Source organism: Achroia grisella, unplaced genomic scaffold (assembly GCF_030625045.1).
Source record: "Achroia grisella isolate CSIRO2021 unplaced genomic scaffold, CSIRO_AGI_Agris_v1 utg1920, whole genome shotgun sequence".
In the NCBI taxonomy this organism is placed as follows: domain Eukaryota; kingdom Metazoa; phylum Arthropoda; class Insecta; order Lepidoptera; family Pyralidae; genus Achroia; species Achroia grisella.
Window position 1 is genome coordinate 1,327,086 of NW_026712695.1, and position 22,590 is coordinate 1,349,675.

The 22,590-nt window shown below is 32.3% G+C and overlaps 2 protein-coding genes across 3 annotated transcripts; one reads left to right on the forward strand and one right to left on the reverse strand.

Annotated features, from left to right (window-relative positions):
• The first annotated feature begins 251 nt into the window (after window positions 1-251).
• Window positions 252-5,869, forward strand: LOC131841714 (dnaJ homolog subfamily A member 1). 2 transcript variants are annotated; one of them, XM_059190030.1, is made up of 8 exons: window positions 252-401; window positions 2,009-2,216; window positions 2,356-2,603; window positions 2,750-2,908; window positions 3,299-3,454; window positions 4,262-4,433; window positions 4,592-4,719; window positions 4,934-5,869. In XM_059190030.1, the coding sequence occupies exons 2-8, from the start codon at window positions 2,018-2,020 to the stop codon at window positions 5,072-5,074; spliced, it is 1,203 nt and encodes a 400-aa protein (XP_059046013.1). In that variant the 5' UTR covers window positions 252-401; window positions 2,009-2,017; the 3' UTR covers window positions 5,075-5,869. The 2 variants fall into 2 exon arrangements, with proteins under 2 accessions (XP_059046013.1, XP_059046014.1); XM_059190031.1 differs by lacking the exon at window positions 252-401 and adding an exon at window positions 775-996.
• A 2,879-nt stretch (window positions 5,870-8,748) lies between these two features.
• Window positions 8,749-11,438, reverse strand: LOC131841784 (U3 small nucleolar RNA-associated protein 18 homolog). The gene is made up of 2 exons (XM_059190109.1): window positions 11,249-11,438; window positions 8,749-10,267 (listed from the first exon to the last, which is right to left on the reverse strand). The coding sequence occupies exons 1-2, from the start codon at window positions 11,287-11,289 to the stop codon at window positions 8,995-8,997; spliced, it is 1,314 nt and encodes a 437-aa protein (XP_059046092.1). The 5' UTR covers window positions 11,290-11,438; the 3' UTR covers window positions 8,749-8,994.
• Between the last annotated feature and the right edge of the window lie 11,152 nt (window positions 11,439-22,590).

The following is a 22,590-nucleotide window of genomic DNA, read 5'->3' on the forward strand; positions in this document are numbered from 1 at the left end:
CTAGTACCCATAACACAAGCGTTAGATCGCTTAACTTGGGTCTAGATGGCGCTGTGTGAATCGTCCTCAGATTATTATTATTATAGTGGGAACAAAATGTATGTGGCGGTTGCACCTGTGTTGCATCGCGTGACCTAAGTAAATTCACCTTACCGGGAAAACTAGACAGTCATCTGTCAACACTGTTCGTATCTCAGTATAGTATTTCGTGCTATTTATTTATCATTCGTTCCAATCATTCTTGCTTTATTTCGTCATTCAGTAATTTTTCGTTTTTATTGCGATAGAGTAATATCACGCTTCATAGTGTTTCTTTCTGAACTTTCTAGTATTTCCAGTGCTTAAAGGTGCAATTTGAAGGTTTAGTAAAATTATCAATCTTTAAAAGTTAGCGTGTAAAAGTGAGTATTAAAAACTGTTTTACCTAGACCACCTATAGTATTATAAAATCAATAATTTTATAGGCTAAACTTTGGTGTCACGTTTGTTGAAATCAAAACCTCGAAGACGACTTGAAACCATGCTTGATTGAAAATATTGTATTCATATCTCAAATCGCAAATTACCAGAATTCATAACTATTTTATTTTCCCTAAAATGAGTAGCTTGACTTACTACGTCATTCGTGATTTAATTATTTATTTAAATTATATTTAATAACGTATAAATAATATGAAATAGCGTTTTTTAAAAAGATTACAGCCATATAAGTCTTCATTTTTTTGCATTGTAATGAAGTTATGGTAAAGGAAATTATTAATCATACTAGAACATTCTAGTGAACGACAACTACATAACCTCGCAAATAAGTTATAGTTGTAGTACAAATTATTGTACTCCAAACTAAATTTTAACGTGTTTTTTGTTCCAATATGTGTTTTTTAATATCATGATAGTTCGACAATATAATGACAACGGAATAATATGATGCTCCTAACTCACGGGGCGTCAGTGAAGTGAGATAGAATGAGAATGAAGTCAGTATCAACCTTATAGGTCAGAACTAGTAATGAGACTAACTAAAACTCTATTTTATTAACAATCTTCTCCCTCCTAACCTTAGTAGTTTCATTACTAGATTATTAGATTATAGATGATTATGAGAATATTAGATTATATTACCTGTGGCATTAAGTTCTTTCTAATCACAAGTTTAGTTTAGATTTAAATTTGTGTAAAAGATCAATTTTAGTTTAATATGTAGAAATGTTTGTATATGTATATTTAAAATTAGAAAAATACAAAATGATGTCATAGTCATTGTGATGTTGGGTTTACTCAGTAGGGAGAACTAACCAAATGAGGAACTCCTTTTTATATTTCAAAAACTATAGTTCAATACTTTATGTAAATGTATAAACTAATTATTTATTTAAATTACTGACTGTTAAATATGCATTATAAATCATTAATTTGTGCGACAAAAAAATGTAACACACTTCTAACAGTTTACACTAAACAAAGATTATATTATTATAATTAAATGATATTTTAAATCATCTCTTGTATTTGAATTACAACAAATAAAAAAATGTGATGACTGAAAAGGAATCATTTATGATCAGTATTAAAAGAAATATATGACTGTGTAGTTCTATAGGAAATACAGCTATCAGCCAATATGCTAAACTAGACAGTCATTCAACAACAAGTTTAAGTGATATGGCTGAAATTATCATAATTTTCATATATCAAGGTTAAAAGTGTAGTGAGAATTAATATTGACAGTATGAGTAAGTACTGTTAAGCACTTAACTAGGAGTAAGTTCGATAGGACATAGTAATGTTCATATTACATAATTAAAAATTCAACTAATTTTTACAATTTTTTTTCTGAGTTTTACTGGAGGATATAATATTTGATATTATAAACCTTTACTGTTAGATGTCAGTATTCATTATATATTTGTCATGAATAATCATTGTCATCATTTGCCTTGTTGGCATCCCCCAAGCACTATTAGCAACCCATTTAATTTGAATTTTAACATTATATTTTTTTTAACAGGACGTAAAAATGGTGAAAGAAACTACTTACTATGATATTCTTGGGGTCAAACCCGCCTGTACAACGGACGAATTAAAGAAGCAGTACAGAAAATTGGCTCTTAAGTATCACCCCGATAAAAACCCAAATGAAGGTGAAAGGTTTAAACAAATCTCACAAGCATATGAAGTTTTGTCCAATCCTGATAAAAGGCGTATTTATGATCAAGGTAAACCATTCAATTAATTTTGTCATCCATAACTTCTGATTTTGTTTTTGTGAATCAATAACTTAAGAGTGTGTATGTGATGAAATCAAAATAAATAAACTGTGGGGAATATTCCAGATTATGTATTTTCTACTTTTAGGTGGGGAGCAAGCATTGAAGGAAGGTGGTGCTGGAGGCAGTGGTTTCTCCTCGCCTATGGATTTGTTTGATATGTTCTTTGGTGGTGGCTTTAGCGGAGGTCGTAGGCGCGGTCGCGAACGAAAGGGCAAAGATGTTATTCATCAGTTATCAGTAACACTTGAAGAATTGTATCGTGGCGCGGTTCGGAAACTTGCATTACAGAAGAATGTAATCTGTGATAAATGTGAGGGGCGTGGTGGCAAAAAGGTATGACTAAATATATGATATACATGTATGAATTGTAAATATTTTAGTAATTTATAGAAACTTCTCTAAATGTAGGTCTCTTCTGAAATATTGTTAAGAATACTTTAATTATTTCTCTGCTTTGTTATAATATTATTGTTTTTTAGGGTGCTGTGCAAACTTGTCCTACCTGTCGTGGTAGTGGAATGCAAGTGCAAATACAACAGCTTGCACCTGGTATGATCCAACAAATTCAGACTGTATGTAGTGAATGTCGAGGGCAAAGAGAAATAATTGATCCTAAAGATCGGTGCAAAGTGTGCCAGGTATGAATTAAAATCTAAATCTAATAATAAATTATTCTAAAGTAATATTGAGTATTTTTTTTCTACAATTTAAATCTTAGAATTATTTATTTTCTTTTATAGTTTTATCTTTTGATGTCATGTAAGAATATTTAATATGGGTATATACAGGTATTACTTCTTAGGAATTAATATTTCATAGTATTTGTTGTGGTGTTTTGATATAAATAATTTTCATATTATAATAATATTGTCAACTCTGTGAGACAAATAACACTTAAAAACAAACTACATATTTTCGATCTCTGTATAGAATATCTGTATATTGCTTTTGCTTCCTATTGTGAATTTTTAATAAGAAGAAAAGTATAATAGTGATATTGCTGATGATATTCCTGACGTTTATTTTAGGGGCGCAAGACAGTACGTGACCGTAAAATTCTGGAAGTGCATGTCGATAAAGGTATGACAGATGGTCAGAAGATTGTTTTCGGTGGAGAAGGTGATCAGGAGCCAGAATTGGAGCCAGGTGACCTTATCATTGTGTTGGATGAAAAGGAACATGATGTAAGTAGCATAAAATAATTTAACTGTTTCAGATTACCTACTACAGATACTATGTCCATAACTATTAAAATTTATAATTCTAATGTATAAGCTGTGGCTTTGAAGTATAAGTTATAATGCACATTATATTTTGTTTATTTGTCCCACTAGTCGGGAACGACATTTTAATCCCACTCTGATGTTTACATAAATTATAGTAAAGAAAATATAAAGCGGTGTGGAATATTTGACAGTTCGAAAAGATCCAATATTCTTATATTGGGCTTGTTTCCAACTATTGTAATGCTTTTGGCCGTAGTTGGCATTTACAGATTCTAAGGAACAAAATAAGGAGATCTGGCAAAAGTCTCGTGTGGCTGCCAGCAGGTTATGGAATTCCCGAATCACCCCGAATACCGTAATTTCGTTTCCTGTTAGAATGGTGCAGGTGGTCGAATCTGCGTGTGTGAGACCCACTTACTTCACAATTTTTATTTTAAACTAGCTGTACCCGCGACTTCGTCTACGTGAAATTTAACTTTATATTTCTAAAATAAAAGAATTTTCCTAAAGTAAAAGTACCCTAAGTTATTCCTTATTACGTCAGATACCTGCCAAAAAAAGTCCCGTCCAAATCGGTCCAGCCATTTCAGAGATAAGCCGGAACAAACAGACAGACAAGTAAACAAAAATTGTAACAATTGCTATTTTGGTGTATGTATCGTATTTATATTCATATACATGTAGTAAATAAGGGTTATTTCAATATTACAGACAGACACTCCAATTTTATTTATATGTATAGATTAAGTAACCATTTTCTTTCAGACATTTAAACGATCTGGAGATGACCTCATTCTACGATTAAATATCGAGTTGGTGGAAGCACTATGTGGTTACCAAAAAGTGATTAGGACCTTGGATGACAGAGACATAGTAATAACGGTGATGCCTGGAGAAGTAACCAAACATGGCGATGTCAAGTGCGTGTTGAATGAAGGTATGTTTCTGGAACCATTTTATATCGTTTAACTATCACAGATAGGTAATTATGGAAGAATATTATATATATACTTTGTTATCACAAATATAACTAGTATAAATAGTATTTACTAAAATTAGTGTCAATAATATGCATTATAATTTTTTTTTCCCCAGGAATGCCTATGTATAAAAATCCATTTGAAAAAGGTCAACTGATTATTCAATTCTTAGTTAATTTTCCTGAACGTATTCCACATGAAGTTATTCCTGCATTGGAGAATTGTCTGCCAGCTCGACCTAGAGTAAGCTTTCTTATTTTTTGTGTTTTTTTAATGTTTATAATGCAAAATTAGTCAGGAAGATAAAGACTATTCTAATTTTATTATCTTTATTATACTTGTATGTTATATGCTTTTCAAGTTGAGTTTATAAAGTGATTACTTCATTTGTATATGTTTACTCAATATGTCTTATATTTATATAAATACTAGTAAACAGAGCCCTATATTATATTAGGTGGAGATCCCGGAGTTGGCTGAAGAATGTAATCTGGTGGATTTGGATCCTGATCAAGAGAATAGAAGAAGACGAGCACATCATGGCAATGCTTATGAAGAACAACCAGGCATGGAGCGAGTTCATTGTGCTACTAGTTAAATTGTTACAAAGACGCACTACCGATGTACCTAATTCATTACCTACTCTATTGATTAACAGAATAGTTCGTAATTTCAGTTATTTATGGTGTGCGTGAAATGTAACAGATTAATATTGATAGGCTTATATGTTAAGTTACTTAAAATAATTTGTTCATTTAGCATTTTAGTGCTTTTACAATATTGTAATTAATCGGTCTTAGCAAATGCTATTACAGTTGTAACATCCATTTAGATGCGCTGTCACATTAGTTGTAATTTTATGTCTCAACATTATTGTATTTGCTATATGTATACAAAAAAACATTCATATTATGTTTTTTTGTATATTATTATTTATGTTTTGTAAAAGATAGATGTAAATATTCTTTTGTATTCCTCAGCTTATGGAGGTAACCTAAATAATTTTTACATCTATTGAAAAACATGCGAGTAGAAATTCATTATCTAAACAATTATTTTATTTGATTTAAATAATATTTTTCTACTTATATTGGTGATTTTATTTAACTGGTGTGGTATATTAATTGGGAATTGCAAACTTTCAGTAATATTATTAATTCTTTAATAAATATTACTATACATTTATTAGTGTGCTCAGAAATCAGAATAATAGACATTTTAAGTCCTTTAATATACTTGATAACATATTGGTTTCCTATTATAATTATAGGTTTTGTTATATATATACCTGTGGTTTATTGAAATTATAGTGTCAATGCCTGATGATGTGTTATTTAATATTTATAATATTAGTTCCGTAGGAATTAGGTATTGTCTTTTATAATATAATATATATATATATATATATAAGTAATAAAAAGACAGAAATCACATTAGAATACGTCTTACAACACAAAAGCCATCCTTACGTTATACATGCGAATTTGTCTGTTTGTTACCTTTTCATGACAGAATGTTGAATGGACATTAATAAAATTTGACGTGAAGATACATTGTATCACGACGATGGCCATCTTTTATCTCAAAAGAAAAATAAGATGTAGGTGATAGGTGCTAGTGACAACTAGACTAAATAAAAAGTTAATCAATGCATAATAAATGTGCAGCTTAACAGAGTAATGTCTAGTATAATTAAGTAATAACTTTAACTTCTAATAGATATTATAAATAGGAAGTTTCGTTTAATCGCGCTTTAATAGCTGACTCAATTCTAATGAATTTCGTATAAAAGATACCCCAATAAAATATGCTATACTTTCAGCTTAGATAGACAAAGCCTAAGTAAATTACTATTGACAATACTACCTAGCAAGTCCTAGTAAACAACATTGCTAATTGTACAAAGTATTTGTAGGTACAGGGTACTAGAGGTTCAGTGAAACGAGTATTTGATAAAAGATCTAAGATATTAGATAATATATAACTTTTTTTTACAGTTGTATTGGGTGAATAAAACATAGATATTATTCTGATTTCTAGGTATACAGTGTAAAAAATAAATTAGGTACTTCATATCATAATTTATGGTTAGAAATAACCTTTTCTCGAATCGCTCGTTACATTCCACTAATGCCCCGGCTCCTTGTGCTGTTGTTTTAGCTTTGTTGTTACAAACAACAGAGGATTTAGTATTTGATGTACGAAGATCTGCTACAGCTATGAAGTTTGAATAATTATATGAACATGTTAAATGTTTGATGCATCCCATACCTATATTTGATAGCGTTTCTATACTATTTCTTTTTATTACACACCTAGTTTCCAAGAGTAAACTAATGTCTTTTATTTTTATAATGTAAAGCATTACAACGCAGTTACACAAAATTCTTTTTAAGACATTATCTTGAAGGTAGTATCATTTCGACCTCTTTTAAGGCGGCATTAAACTCTGGTTGTAACTTTAGCTTTAGAAGAATGATGCACCATATACTATATAACATTGAGATAGGTTTACGATTCAAATTATACTTATTTCCAGACAAATGAAATCTTCTAATTGAAAGTTTGAGTATTAGATTTGGCAAAATTAAGATAGCAATAACAATTTATAAAGACCATATTTTTAATAGTCCGTTATTGGTTCTGAGTGAAATTTTGTATATTATATAAGCTGTTATCCGCTACTGCGAATGTAGTGGAACATTACTATTTTTTAATCAATAATAGCACTTCTATAATGAAAGTCGCGTAAATTACTCCTTATAACATTAGCTATCTACGAGTGAGCGCTCCACCAAAATACCTGTTTCAGAGATTAGCAGGGACGAACGGACAGATAAAATGACTAAAATTCAATTTATTCATGTGAGTATATACTTTCTTATGTATTTAGTAAATAGCTGTTAATTGGAGTTATAGATTGAAGCAATATATGTCGGATTACATCAGTGGTAAGTTATAACTTCACAATAATATTGACATGAAATTTTATACATTAAAATTAAATAAAAATCAATATTAATTCCTATTTACCGCTATCATTACAATGACAGTGTTCTAATGCACAATGCTAAGTTACAAAGAAAACAGAAATTAAAATTTTGTATATTTTGGTTTTAATTTTCTGCGGATATAGGTAATACAGGTCTATCTATCCATAAAACTCAATGAAAAGAGTCTAAACAGAGATTTTTCACAATTATAGTCCGTAATTATTTAGATGTTTGTTTCATTTTCATCTTTACAGGGCTACCAAAAGCTTGTTATCAACAAAACACGAACTAGAATGGCAGCTAATTTACAGTCGTCTAATTAAATTAAATTTAAAGTTTTTGTTTCTTTGTTAATCTATACAATCGGTAAAACTAAGTCTACAACAGAAGTTTTTCGCTGATAATACGCAACCGCTCTTGTACTGTTGACTTAGCTCTAGTTACTGAAGTACAAGATTTTTTGGTTTTGGTGGTGGTGTCACTGTACGAATGTATATCCAGGCGATTATATTGTAAATTAGTAATCAACTAACAAATATCTGTTAAAATAATACTGCAGTATTTTTGGTTAATGTCGAGAGTATAGGCTTCGTGCTTAACTGCCAGCGTTTGTCAGGTAGATATCATTTAGTCGGCTATAATTATTAGATACTCATTACCATTCCCTTTTTTCTTTTTGAAATGTAGTAATTTGTTGTACCTAACATTTAATTCAATTTTTAAACTAATGAAGGACACTAAGATGTATTATTATGACCTATAAATTTGTGATATGCCTTAATATGTACTTTATTGTCGTGTATAATTTAATAAATTTGTTTCTCTCATAAAATTAATGTTTTATTATGCACCTTTCAAAGGCAAAATTATTATTTGATAGTCAATATTTAATATATTGACTATCAAATAATAATAATAAATCCAAAGAATTAGTGCATATAGCCTTAAGATAAGCAAAGCTTGTGTCATGGTTAAAATTCATAAATCTTTTTTTGTAAATACGCAGTATACATACAAAACACCCGATATAAAGAATCATACTTAAGAATACAAATATTTGTACCGTATTAGGAATCGAACCAAAACACGAAAATAAACGAGATTTCAGAGAGAGCCGGTCACTCTATTTCAGAGGATAAAAGAGATAATCAAATAAATAAATTAGAGTAAATTATTATTTTAGAAAGGTATATAGGGCGGTGAAAATAGTGGCCTCACTAATAAAAAATATAAATCCAGCACTGCAATTTCCCTTTTATTTTTCTCTACAATATTAGCATCTTATTTCTATATCCTAATATACCTTTGTTGCTTTTATAATTTACTCTTAAACGCCCTGATATCATTAAGTTTCATCGTCAACGAGAACAAGGATGCACATAGCATGTGGTTATCGGATATACGCTTTAAAGCAGCCTTGACGCTAAATTAAATATAATTAGTAACTAAAAGTAACAATGTAGGTATAAATTAAAAGTAATAATTAAATTTCATATGCAATATTTATTATTCCCTTGTTGCATGGTTAATAATTCCTGTAATACTTCAATCTGTATAAATAAGCAGCTCCTTTATTGTTACCCATTGCCATATAGCCGCTGTTAGGGGAAAACTTGACACATTGAATACGATTGTAATCATCTGTTTGTACTGGAAAATTGCTAAAAACATGATATGAAGGTATATGCACAAGTTTTACAGCATTTTGATAGTAACTTGATGATAAAGCTAGGATTTCTGTAGTATTGTTGAAATTTATGTCTGTTATTCTTGTAGTTAAATTGGAGATGGTCTTCATTGGAAATGGTTCAGAAGTAGTGATATTATTAGTTTCATAAATATTGACAATGCCTTCTTGACTTCCTGTTGCTAATAATTTACCACACATACTACTAGATATACAGGAAGCATTTATACAACCACTGTCATAAAACTTCTTAATAGCTCTAAATATGGACAAATCCCATATAGTAATTTCTCCCTGAATGCAATAGCTATACAATTGGTCACTATTGTGACTGAAGGTCACACATACTACTTTATAATTATGTTTTAAAGTTTTAATAAGTTCCTTTGAGTGGTTACAGATTACATGGACTTCATCAAAGCCATCTGAGGTTACTATATATTTTCCATTAGGAGATAATCTAAATATTGTAGGGTATTTTACACAGTATGGAAGTTGCACCATTTTTTGTGTAGCATTTATAAGATCATATGTGCAGTAATAATGATTAGTTTTAGATGATAAATATGCTTCAGATCCGTCTGGAGAAAAGTGAACAGAAGCAACATTCTTATATTTGAAACTATGAAGTTTACTGTTGGTATCACCACCAATAGAGAATAATGATACTACTCCAGCCGGACCAGCCACTAATGCCACACTCAACTTAGGATGGAATTGTATACATGAGATCACATGACCCTCTTTTCTTGAGTCATGATTTATATTCAGTAATTTTCTCAGTTGTAAGAAGTCTTTTGGCAAATTCAAGCCTCTTTTTCCTTTTTTAATATGACCAACTTTCCTTAAAATCTCAGTGTCTTCAAGGTTTGTTTCAGATTTATTTGTTAATTTTGCCCAATTTGGTGTACCCATTATATTTTCATACTTCTGCTTGAGTCTTGCTGCATAGGCAGCTTTCTTTTTATTTATTGATGTGGTACCAGCAATCTGTTGATTATCATCTTCATCATTCCATGCTGGTTTTAAATTACAGTCAGGAATATGTTGGTATTCCTCATTTTTTATTGTTTCAATAAATTTTGATTTATGAAATAATAATCCCGATAACCTGAAAATAATACTAATTTATTAACATTGTTTGATTGACTCCTATTGGGCACAAACACCACCATCACACAATACAGGCTCAGCCTGTGTGCACAAACCGATACACAAATTTTATCTGTACAGTTTAATTGAGAAATTTTCCCCTCTGCTATAACCCTGGTCTTATAAATATAAAGGGACCGCACTTACATATTATTAAAACATGTGTGTTGAAACTGACCCATCAACACATACTAACTACAATAAAATTAGAATATTTATATCATCATAATTCATTTTATATCTATACTCCCAGTAAGCACTATTAATTAGAAAATAATGACAGTCGGCTAGCATTTTAAGTGAGGTTTCAATACATAATCATATTTGAGTTTATAAAAATTTACCAATACATCATGAATTTCACCACTACCAGGTTTTTAACTTAGTAATCAATTGAGATTATTAAGCTATCGCACAGAAAATGTTCATCATCATACTAAATTATGAATGCTCATTTCTTTTTTTAATGAGATAAACTTTATCAGTAAGTTTTAGTGTATGTATATGGAATGGTACACATATCTTTACATATAAGCTTGCCGTTGCAGATTGTATTACACTTCAGCTAGCATTGTGTGTAATAATTTCTAATAATAATACTAAATCATAATATTTACGGCGTCTCTATACCTTCATAATAATACTCATCTGTCCTTGTCAGAGAGCATTTTGTAATTGGTTGTAAATTATATCCAATGAAAAATGTAAAGATTTAACAAGTAATAACACTACGTAGATAAATATTCTGTAAATACACGGTATATGTCTTCACCATGTGAAAGATGTCAGAAAAGTTCTGAACATCAATGAGTAGTTTATATTCGTCTATACACCACGACATTCAGGTAAAATCTTAAGATTTAAACGTAGTTACATTTGAATGAGATAAAATAAGTCTCATGAATATTTTTTGAAATTTTTAATGTTTTCAATAACAAACCTTGACTCTTCTTCTTCCAAATTTGAAAGTTTTCTTTTCATTATTATATTTTGATTGTTGACCAAATTTATTAATAGTTTAATAATATAAACACTATAATATAAAACAATTCGAAATACAATAGGAAGAGAAGAAAACTAAAACTTTAGAACTCAGGTTATTAGAGCGCATTGATCCAAAAAAGAATATGTCAAACAATTGATTGACATTTAGATTATATTGCCAGATGACCATCTCGCTTTACCCCAAATTTTAACTAAAATTATATAAAGACGCCAAGTTTGTAAGTTTCTTTACAGTATTCTAGTTCTATTTAGGAGCAATACTATAGAATTTCGATAAGGTATTTGAATAATGATAATGACACGTCATTTTAGCAGCTCTATTTTTATTAGGATAATTTATATGGGATAATTATAAATAATGATTATATACAAGACCTATCTCTCTCTACAAAAAAAAAATTATTGACTGTGCATTTTAAATTGTTGTTACGCTGTGTAAAAGGTGAGCAAATTATACTTTTATCATTCAAGACTAGATCCGTTGATATTCTATCTTCATTTTCTATGTTATGATAATTTGTGGCATTTTAGTCTTTGGTACACTGTCGGTAAAGTAGCATCGTTTAATCATTACCACTAACACCGATAGATGTCACTATATTAAAATTTTCAACTAACCATTTTATGTCCCTTTTTCTCTTTTTCGATGCCGTACTGCTGTACTGTATGGAATTGGATAGGTTTTTGAAGAAACCAATGTATCTACATAAACTTGTCGTATATTATTACAAACTCTAGTTTTTCTTAATCTTTCATTCGTTATTCGCAATCGCAGTGTTTCTCTTCGTAAGCATCTGAATATTCATGGAGATATCTTACCTATATTTTTATTATTATTGCTATATGTGCTGAAATAAATAATTACGGTTGCTCTAACATTGGAGAATGGTGAATTTCGCGTATGTGTGAAATGAAGTGGACAATTTTAATTCAGTGACCTTTTTATTAAAAAAAATTTTGAGTCTTGGTGATTAATAGACAATAGTTAAAAAAACCTTATTATATTACGGGTGTTAAGTTTTACAATGGGGCCGAAAAGGGCCCCGCCATAAAATTATCAGATCAGTTGTTTAGTGTCATCATAAAACCATTATATTTCATGACATCCATGCGTAAAAACCGAACGGTAGAGAATGTTGCTGCGTTTACAAAGCGTATGCAAGTTGCTGAGCGATGATAGGTGGGCTGAAAGCGATGCGAGGTGGAGTCCAGCTCGGCCCGCTGGAAGATCGCGTCTTGGTGTGTTCAGCTAATGTACAGCCGGCTTACTCGGCGTGTGATGTGTGTGCGCGATGTCAGGCAAGCCCGCGAGTGTGGGCGCGTCGCGAGCAGGCGTGCCCGGCACACCGCGCGTGCTGGTGTACGTGGCGGACCCGCGCCAGCTAGAGCCCGGCGCCGCGGCCCCTGACCCCCCTCCAGCCGCACCACCACCCTCTCACCTTGACGCGCTCTATCTTCCTGAAAACTTGCAGCAGCAAGTGTCATTGCCAAGAAACTCTATTTATAGGACACAGGTTGACCGTAATGATCAGAGAAATACATCTGGAACCATTTTCTATAAACATCTCACTGATACGGATAGTAAACGTGGTTTGTTTGGTGCGAGTGATATTAGTACAGTTCAACCAGAATTTGTGCCTATTGCGCAGCAGCTTAACAAAGAACCTTGTTTAAAAACTGATGAAAGCGCAGTGAGTAATCACCTGGATAATATAAATGTGAAAAGAGACAGTGGTGACGCATCTGAGCTAGGTAGTATTGAAACTTTTCAAACTAGGAAACTTGGACAGCCAGGGGAGGTAGCAACATATCAAACAAGAAATTCTATACATGTGGGTTCAGATAGTGTTATGCCACCTATCACACTGCGGCAGGCACAGAACCAGTTTAGTGAGAGTGTTAATGTTGAGGCCAGTGCTGATATATCTAACTCTAATGAGAGAGAATTGACAGTGGGTAGGAGCTATGTAAACTATCAGTTTTTAGAACAAAGTGTATCACATCAGTCAATAGTGAATCAAAGTATAAGTATATTGAACCAACAAGTAGGAGTGAGCAGAGGAGTGACTGAAGGTGATAGTGGAAGTGCACCACAGCTTATTCGCACAGCGGATGGTGTGGTGCTGGCAGTGTTGCCGTCCGGGTTGCCACAAAACACTGATACTTTGGATACCATTTCAAGAACTACACACAGTGATCCTCCACAGGCTATAATTGTGCCATTAGGTTGGAGGAGACTTGTCAGTGGTACATCAGTTATTTATATAAGGTATGTATTATGATATATGTGTATTTTTAAGGGGTGATAATATAATGGTGCAACTGGTAGTAAGCTAACATTATATATATTTAATCAAATTAGGTGTTATTTTGCAGAAGTCCATTTCACTACAATATAATATAAATCCATTGAGTAGTAACATTATATACACAGGCGGGGAACCAGTAGAGCATAATAGCATGAACATGTCTTGAAGTAAGGTCAGTTAGCTTATTGTGACATTTTAACTAGAAATTATCCCCAGTGATTTGAAGGGAACACTCTCTTAAGGTGGTCAACCTTAAGAGAGTATTCCCTGCATCTGCATCTGACATGGTTCTCAGCTAAAATGATGGTTTGTAAAATGTGGTTTTAAATTTAGTTGTATGTAAAATTTCAGTGTGTTTAGTATTATATTATTAAATGTCATTTAAAACTCATGCCCTTAGGTTTGTCATTAAGTTAGTTAGTAATTCCTATATTAATATATTTATATTCAACAAAAGACATTTTAAACTAAACCAGTAAGTATTTAAATTATCACCTATAAGTATGTTTATTTCACTATTTAAAAAATCTCTATTGTATATCTGTTGTATTTTAATACTAAATAATAGCATAAGTTGTATAGGATGATTATTTTAGTTGGATATTATATTTAAAGTCTAATCAAAATAGGGATAGACTACTTAATATTTGGTTAATAAATGAAATCCAGGCATTCAATTGAAAAATACTAGCAAAATGTTAAAATAATAATGAAGTTGTTTAGTACAATTATGAGGTAAATTTACTATGGAAATTGATGTCTGTATAGTGCTATTTACTCATTTCGTATTCAGTTGTATTGATTGAATTAAATTGAAAATTGAATTGAAGTTTCAGCTACATGTGTAGTATTTTCCCACCTGTATGTTATATAAGTATTATTGCACAATGTGTAATGATTTGAGAACAAGAAAGTTGGTGTGGCTATGTGGATCTATTTATTTACTTTGATTTCTTATAATGAACAGTTCATAGATCAAGATCTCTGCAGTCAACATTACTATTTTATTAAAGTAATAAAGTTTTAATATTTCATATTATAGGTACTAATTAACTAAGATACTTTTTGGCTCTCCTGATAGGAATATACTATGGATATTTATGTAAAATATCTATTTATTGTATAAAATATCTTCAAGCCCATTGCCAGGTAGTGCTGTACATAATAAATGATATTTCTCACATCTGCCGTGCTAAATGCGATAAGTTAGAGTCTACCACTGTCATATGGATTTATGATTAATTTAGTTTGTTTTTGGGGGTTTCCGTCACACGAAAGTTAGTCAATTAGTTTGATATTGACGCGCAAATTAACATAATTTTAATTTAGAACTGTATAAAAGTGATTTAACACATTTGATTACGACCTAAAGCAATTTCCATAACAATAATTCTTATAAGTAATAAATAAAAAATAATTTCAATGAAAGTAAAATTTTTGTAAATAGCTTAAATTTACATCAACTTTATATTTTAACTAAAGTTTAACTTTACTAGATTGTCGAGATTGAAATAATAGGTTTGTTATCGTTATTCATGGAACTTGATAGAATTATAATGCTAACAAAACAATCAATGCTCAAAATAGGGACTAGTTAAGCAGTAATGAAGCACCTGAGTAGATCGAACGTGGTCTGCGGATCGTATGTTAACGTTAAATCAATCCGCCGCCGTCGCAAGTGGACAAACCAGTCGGGCAGCTGTGCGGATGCAGGCTCGGTGCAAGTGACGAAACATTTAAAGGCTTGCTACAACTCTCTTTTGCTTTAATAAATAATAATATTCTCCCGAATTCCTGTGTGGATAGTACAGGGTTTTTATTGCATATATACATAGGAATATTTATTTTCAATATAAGAAGACATGTTCATACTTACAGAACATTCATACGACCAAACTTGGATGCATTGCTACAGTGTTATTTTAGCTTCTTTTCAGCTCTTCACTCTAGTAGTATTCTAGTGGATTATCTAAATAAATAGGTATCTGATAGTTTGTTTGGTCCAAATTGTAATTGGAACTAGGGAACACTAGCTGTGCCTGCGGTCTCACCCGCGTGACTGTTATAGCCTATTAGTTAATCTGCTATATAAGCTATATAATTGTAACGTTTCATTAAAATCCATTCAGTAGTTTTTGCGTGAAAGAGTAACATAAAAGAGTAACCTAAATAAGATAATTATTGTATATCGCCTTATAAACACATTAAATGCATATATAAGTATATACGTATACGTAAGTATTAGGGTTCATTCCCGGGAATTCTCGGGTCGAGAATTCCCGGGAAATCGTTGGGTTTTGTTCCCGGGAAATCAAGCTCGAGAAAAGTCGAGAACTCGAGAAATCAAGTACCTATATAGAAATTAAATTGCCGTTTGTTGTATTGCGTGGCGGCACAATAATACAAGATATTAAGGTTTTCTTTCATGTATTTTTTTTCGTTTTACAGAAACTATTTTTGTTTACAAGTTTAAGGTAGATTTTTTCTAAATAACCAGCCAAAAATGGTGCTGTCATTATAAATATAAGTCTGAATAATATTAGGTCCTAACATATGAAAGTGGTGTTTTGTAAGGGAGTAACCTGAAGTATTTTTTTTTTCAAAATATAACATGTTTATTTAATCAAACTATGTACCATTGTTAATTTTAAACTTTCGTGTTTAATATACATTATTTAAATTATTAACCGGGTCTTAAGAAGCTATCAACCGAAATAAAATACCATATAATGACGCGGAATCACTGAGACAGGACGTAGCAAATATCTTAAGGAAGACAAAGCTGCCAAAAAGTAACGTTACAGCCGAAGAACGATATGCACTGAAATGTATTCGTGGAAATGAGAATATCCTGGTACTCAAGGCCGACAAGGGTAATGCTACCTACCGTAGTAATGAACACTTCTGATTATGATAGTAAGATACGTGTTCTATTATCAGATACTAGTGTATACAAACGTGTATCCTACAGGCCAGAGTGACACGTCGAACACGAACACTTATTCAAGAATACCGTGATATTTTCACTGAAGAGGAGTATAACAGTCTTTATAGGGCCAAACATATTCAACCATCAAAATTATATGGCTTACCCAAAATACACAAAAAGAACGACCCCTCTTCGACCAATAGTTAGTCAGATCAATTCACCAACTTATGATCTGGCTAAACATGTTGCAAAGATCCTGCAGCCACTAGTGGGTAAGTCATCCTCTTTTGTGAAAAATTCTCACCATTTCACGGACACTAAAAAGCACAAAACTGGAACCTACAGAGATAATGGTGAGTTTTGACGTCGAATCATTATTCACCAATGTTCCAGTGAATGAGTGCATGGAGGTGGTCAAGGATAGGCTATTGGAGAAAGACCTGCCGTCACAGTATAGTGTACTTCTGAAACATTGCTTGGATGCAGGCTATTTTCTGTACCAAGGTGAATACTACCTTCAAATAGATGGCGTTGCAATGGGGAGCCCAGTGGCACCATTAGTAGCTAATATTTGGATGGAGCACATTGAGACAAAGATTCTTGCTCTCAGACCATTAATTAACTAATAAATAAATTAGCCTGTGGAAAAGATATGTAGATGATGTTTTTTGCATATTTAATGGTACGCAACAACAAGCAGATGAATACCTAAAATACCTAAATTCCATACATTCTAAAACCAAATTTACAATGCAATTGGAGAAAGATAGGTCCTTGGCCTTCCTGGACATCCTAGTTATGGTGAGATCTGATGGCTCGGTTACAGACACAGTATACCGGAAACCAACACACACAGATAGATACCTACATGCCTCCTCACATCATCACCCACGACATTTACAATCAGTCGTCACTACTCTCACAAACAGAGCGCAAGATCTCTGTGCCCCTGAATTTGTGGAACAAGAACTATCTCACGTTCAAGAAGTACTCAAGAGTTTCTCTTGAGTACTTACATAATTTTAAGGTTACATAGAGTAGAAGATAAATAACCGCGTAACAAAAGCTAAAAAACCGGAAGTGAACAGACAGCCAGCGTACATAACTTACTTAAGAGGAATAACGGACAAAATTGGAACAGCACTAAATAAATACTCCATTAAGACTGTATATTATCCGCCCTCAAAAGTAACGAATAATTTACGTAAAGGATAAGGATAAGCTACCTTACGAAGCTCCAGGTGTCTACAAAATTGACTGTAGTTGTGGTAGCTCTTATATTGGCCAAACAAAACGATCAATAGCCGAGAGAGTCAAAGAGCACATCGCAGCGGTTAAAAATTGACAACCACACAAATCAGCGATTGCCGATCATCTACTGAACGCTGGAACAAATCACTGGATTGAACTACATGCGCCTAAGGTCCTCTCTACTGATCGCCACTATTACCCACGAATGGTCCGGCAGACGATTGAAATTAAAAAACATCCCAATTTCAACAGAGAGGATGGCTTAAAATTATCATCTGCGTGGAATCCAGTCAGCTCGTGACCACGGCTAGTGCAACCTAGTCGAAACGTCGGGAGAGGTAAATACCTTTATTTGCCATAAAATTATTCGTGTACTATTGCTATTTATGCACTTTTGCCATCTCATAGGTACTTCATTGATCCCTTTACTGAAAAAAACATTTGAAAGGGAACATTTGGATATATCAATAAAATCTTTGGACTTTGGACTGCCCCATCGGATTTGAATTTTTTCCCAATCAGTTATCCAAATTTCGAAAAAAATGGTAATCTGTTGGAGCAAGATCCGGGGAGCAATTGTAAAGTCTTAGACATTACAACTGAATCTCTTCGAATTTGGTAAATGTCAGTTGTGCAGTGTGTGGTCTAGCGTTGTCCTGAAGCAGCAGTAGCCTACGGCGATTGACCAGCCTCGGTTGTTTATCAGCTAGCTTTTCCATTATGGTTTCTCAATTGCTGTCACACATCTGCCGTAATCATCTGGCCAGATTTAAGAAAGCTGAAGTAAACAGGAACAACACCGGAACTAGTCCACTAAACGCTCGCAAGTAACTTTTTTGGGTCAATTTTCGCTTGGGGCAGGATTTGGTTGGTTTGCCAAGGTTCAGCCATTGCGATGAGCGTTTCCAATTATCATACAAGATCCACATCATCACATGTAATGATTCGATTTAAAATCCCTTTATTATTATGCCGGTTGACTAATGTAACGCAGCAGTCTATGCGCGTTTGTCGATCGAAACGCGAATTGTCTATTCAATTCATGAGGGACCCACCTTTTAAGCTTTTTCGCCCTCCCAATTTGCTACAAGTGGATTAATACAGTTTTGTTACTAACACCGCAACCTGAAACTAACTCTGACGTGGTTTGTGATGGATCTGCTATCATAATTACCAACCTTGGACTCCAGCCGCCCACTGGGATTGTTTTGCAGGTCGAAATTTCCAGAACGAAAACGTTGCAACCAATAATGCATTGTGTTTTCTTTTGCGACACCACCACCATACACATCATTAATATTTCGAGCCGTTTCTGCAGCACTAGTGCCATGGCGGAACTCGTACTTGTACTTGTAAATGACGCGATATTTTAAGTTTTCCATTTTGTAAGCTGAGTGACCCAAAGAAAAAACCAAGCACATGTATTACGGTTTTCGAAAAACAAATGCATGAGTGAATAGCCGTATAAATTTGAAATTGAAATTTATAACCAAAGTGGCCAGTACGACAAAACGCTAATTTCATATGTAAGAACCTAATATATTTCAGTATTTAAAAAAAAAATGGCTTATTCATAATATGTATAATGTTTTTAAATATAGCTACTCAATAAAAGTTTTATAATTAATATTATAGTTAAATTTTATATTTAATATTTAACAAAAAAATGCAGTGGTTTTCGTCTAAAATGAAACCACTGAGTATTTGACGTTATTGGAACAAAATAATATGAGAAAACGTACGTAAATGTAAATTTCTCGACAACCCGAGAAGACCCGAGAAATTAACCTCGAGAATTCTCGAGACCCGAGAAATTGAAAAGCTCGAGAAATCATGAACCCTAGTAAGTATATACTTACTAAAAAAATTATCTGTGTGTTTCTCTTCGTAATCTCTGATTCAGCTGTACTGGCGGGACAGTAACTCACAGATGGTTATGTTATAAGGAATACAATAGTTTATTTTTATTTTAGAAAGTTATTTATATTAATTAAAAAAAACTTTAATTAACAAAACGTAAGATTCCGTGGTTTAATTTTACATGTAACTATCTTGTAGTTAGATTGATAGATGGATATGATATCCTTTGTTTGCATTGTTGTCTTTCTTCACATTAGGTTTCATACAGTAAGGGGTAGAATAAGCGGATGAATTCATATACACAACTCTCGATTCATTCACTTAACTTGTATAATTATTATATTAATGTAAGAGGAGTTCTAGTACATAAAATACGCATAAGTGGCATCAATTTATTTTTTTTTGTTTTTCATGCAAATCGTTTTTATATATACTTTTGTTGTAAACATAGCTAATGTTATACAATTTTCCTTCTAAGCTTTTACATTATATCTACTTTAATGGTGTTTGTCATTGATATACATAACCGAAGTAAGCTCTGGCGTACGGCGAGGCTTAGCCTAGGAGATTCCATTGTGTTGCTTGTAGTCATTACGAGGCTCTTATCTGTCATTGGCAGCATAATGCCTGAGCCGAACAATACTGTAACTCATACACCTTGGGCGATAATAGATCTTCGTTGTACGCTTGAATATCAGCTATTCTACGTTTACACATTGGATGCTTGTACATGTAATCGCATTTAAAATTCTAATCTTAATACTCTATTACAAAATACTTCTTTTTACTAATGTTTTGTGAATAGTTACTTATATAAATTAAAAGTAGAAAATTATCATTAACGTTAAAGAAAGGTTAGGTGAAACGTCCATGACTCGTTAATAAACTTGTTATTTTTTTCGGGGAAGCAAACTTAACGAGTAGTAAGAATAGTTTAAAATGTTTGTTTAGGTAAGTGTCTTTGTGACTTTTTATTTACATACGTCTGTATATAAAATCTCATTTTACTTGCACAGTAATTAAACAACTTGTAATTATTTATATAAACACTAATACTAATACGAGGCTAAATTAAGTATCGTTGACATTCACTTAGCTATACTACAATGTTTAAGTCAGCTGACTTCTCAAAAATGTTTTTTTTTTATTTTCAACAAAGTACAGCTGACCGTCTATTTGAGAGTCGGATGTCATTCGTCAATGCCTTTATTGACGCAGACAGGACTAACTATTGCTTAACTGATTTATTGCAGGCTTAACTTGTTTTCTTTCGAAAGTCGTACACTTGGATTTCTCTGGCCTTCTTTGTGATGGTTGCACAATATGATTGTCTGTGTTCTGTGTCCATACGGAACGTTCAATTGTTTCGAGGGACCGATGGGTGGCACCCGGTTTTCTTATCACATATTAAATTCGTTCCGACTTTCTTTAAAACCAGTAAATACAAAAGATGCCGTCTGTACTTATAAATGTGTCTAACACCCACCCGCCGCGTGAATGTGCCTTGGAACTTGCATAAAAGGGATTCACTTTAAAAACTAGAGTCGTAAATTTGACTCCTGTGACATGTTAAAGAAGTGAACTGCTTATTTCGTTTGTTAACAATTATATAGTATATATAAGTATAGCTAATATTCTCGTTTTAATTTACAATCACTATCTGAAATATTGATACGAATATGCTACTTATACGCATTTACAACAAGAGCATTCGATGTTTTAGTAGTTCCTTAAAATGTTTTAATGTATAAATGCTGGGATTATTAAACTGTATAAAATTTTTATTGGCATCCGCGATTTCATCTATTTTTTTTCACACTATCTTCACGTCAAATTTCATTAAAATCCGTTTTGAGGTTTAGTTGTGAATTAAAACCAAATATACTTAGCTTTTATAATTTTAGTATGAATACAATCATAGTTTTACGAAGGAGCCGGACCAGATATTGTATTTTGTACGTTTTTGTTAAATGATTTTATGATCTTTCAGGTCCATGGTAGTCCATAAAATTTTACAATATCTCTAATTTAGGACTTAGCATGCCACTCAGTGATGAATGGCTATTGTGAAACACAATATTGTACCTGCGATAAAACAAAGACGATATAAATTTCCATAACTTTACATTTATGGTCGTAAATTATTTTTAATGATAAATCAAATGTTATATATATTGTTTTTAAAATGTTTACGATTCTAATAAAACTACAAGTTCTAACAAATGTAGACGAAAACAGTTTTGTGTTATATGCACTGTTACTGTGTTACCTATGGTTTCAGGTCGATTTTCTTATATGCGAGTCAACAATACTTATATATAATATTTAGTCTTAAAATTTTATAAACATAAATTTTGGATATATGAAATTGCCAATGAATACTGATGTAACTAACTTTTGGTCAGTAATAAAATAAATAGGTATACATATGTGATATTGTCTGGAATCGCTGCGTTTTATATTACAAAATTGTCCCATAAATTTTAAAAGTTGTATTAGATCAGTTACAATAATAAATATTAGTACAATATCTACAGCTAATTCCTTAGTAAGCACGACAATGGGGCATCGAAAGGCGAGATCATACGCGCGTTGACCTCCGCAGCCGCCTCGACGCGGAAATAATACGGATTACGTAAGCTGAGTCGAACATTTTTTATTGCTCCATTAAATGAGGCACACCGTCGACGTTGGGTGGAGAGCATTTTCTACAACAAATAAACGATCCAAAGTAACATCCATGATACGGCCATTACTCGTCCTACTGTTAATTGCTATGGATAATTCCGGAACGTTTGAAAATGTGGCAAGACATTATTTACATACTCATTTGTTTTACTTGCAGCACGTAGAATTAATTGTATTTGTAATTGTTATATAATTCTTTATATAATTATGTAATTGTACACAAGTTGGAATCCTTGAATA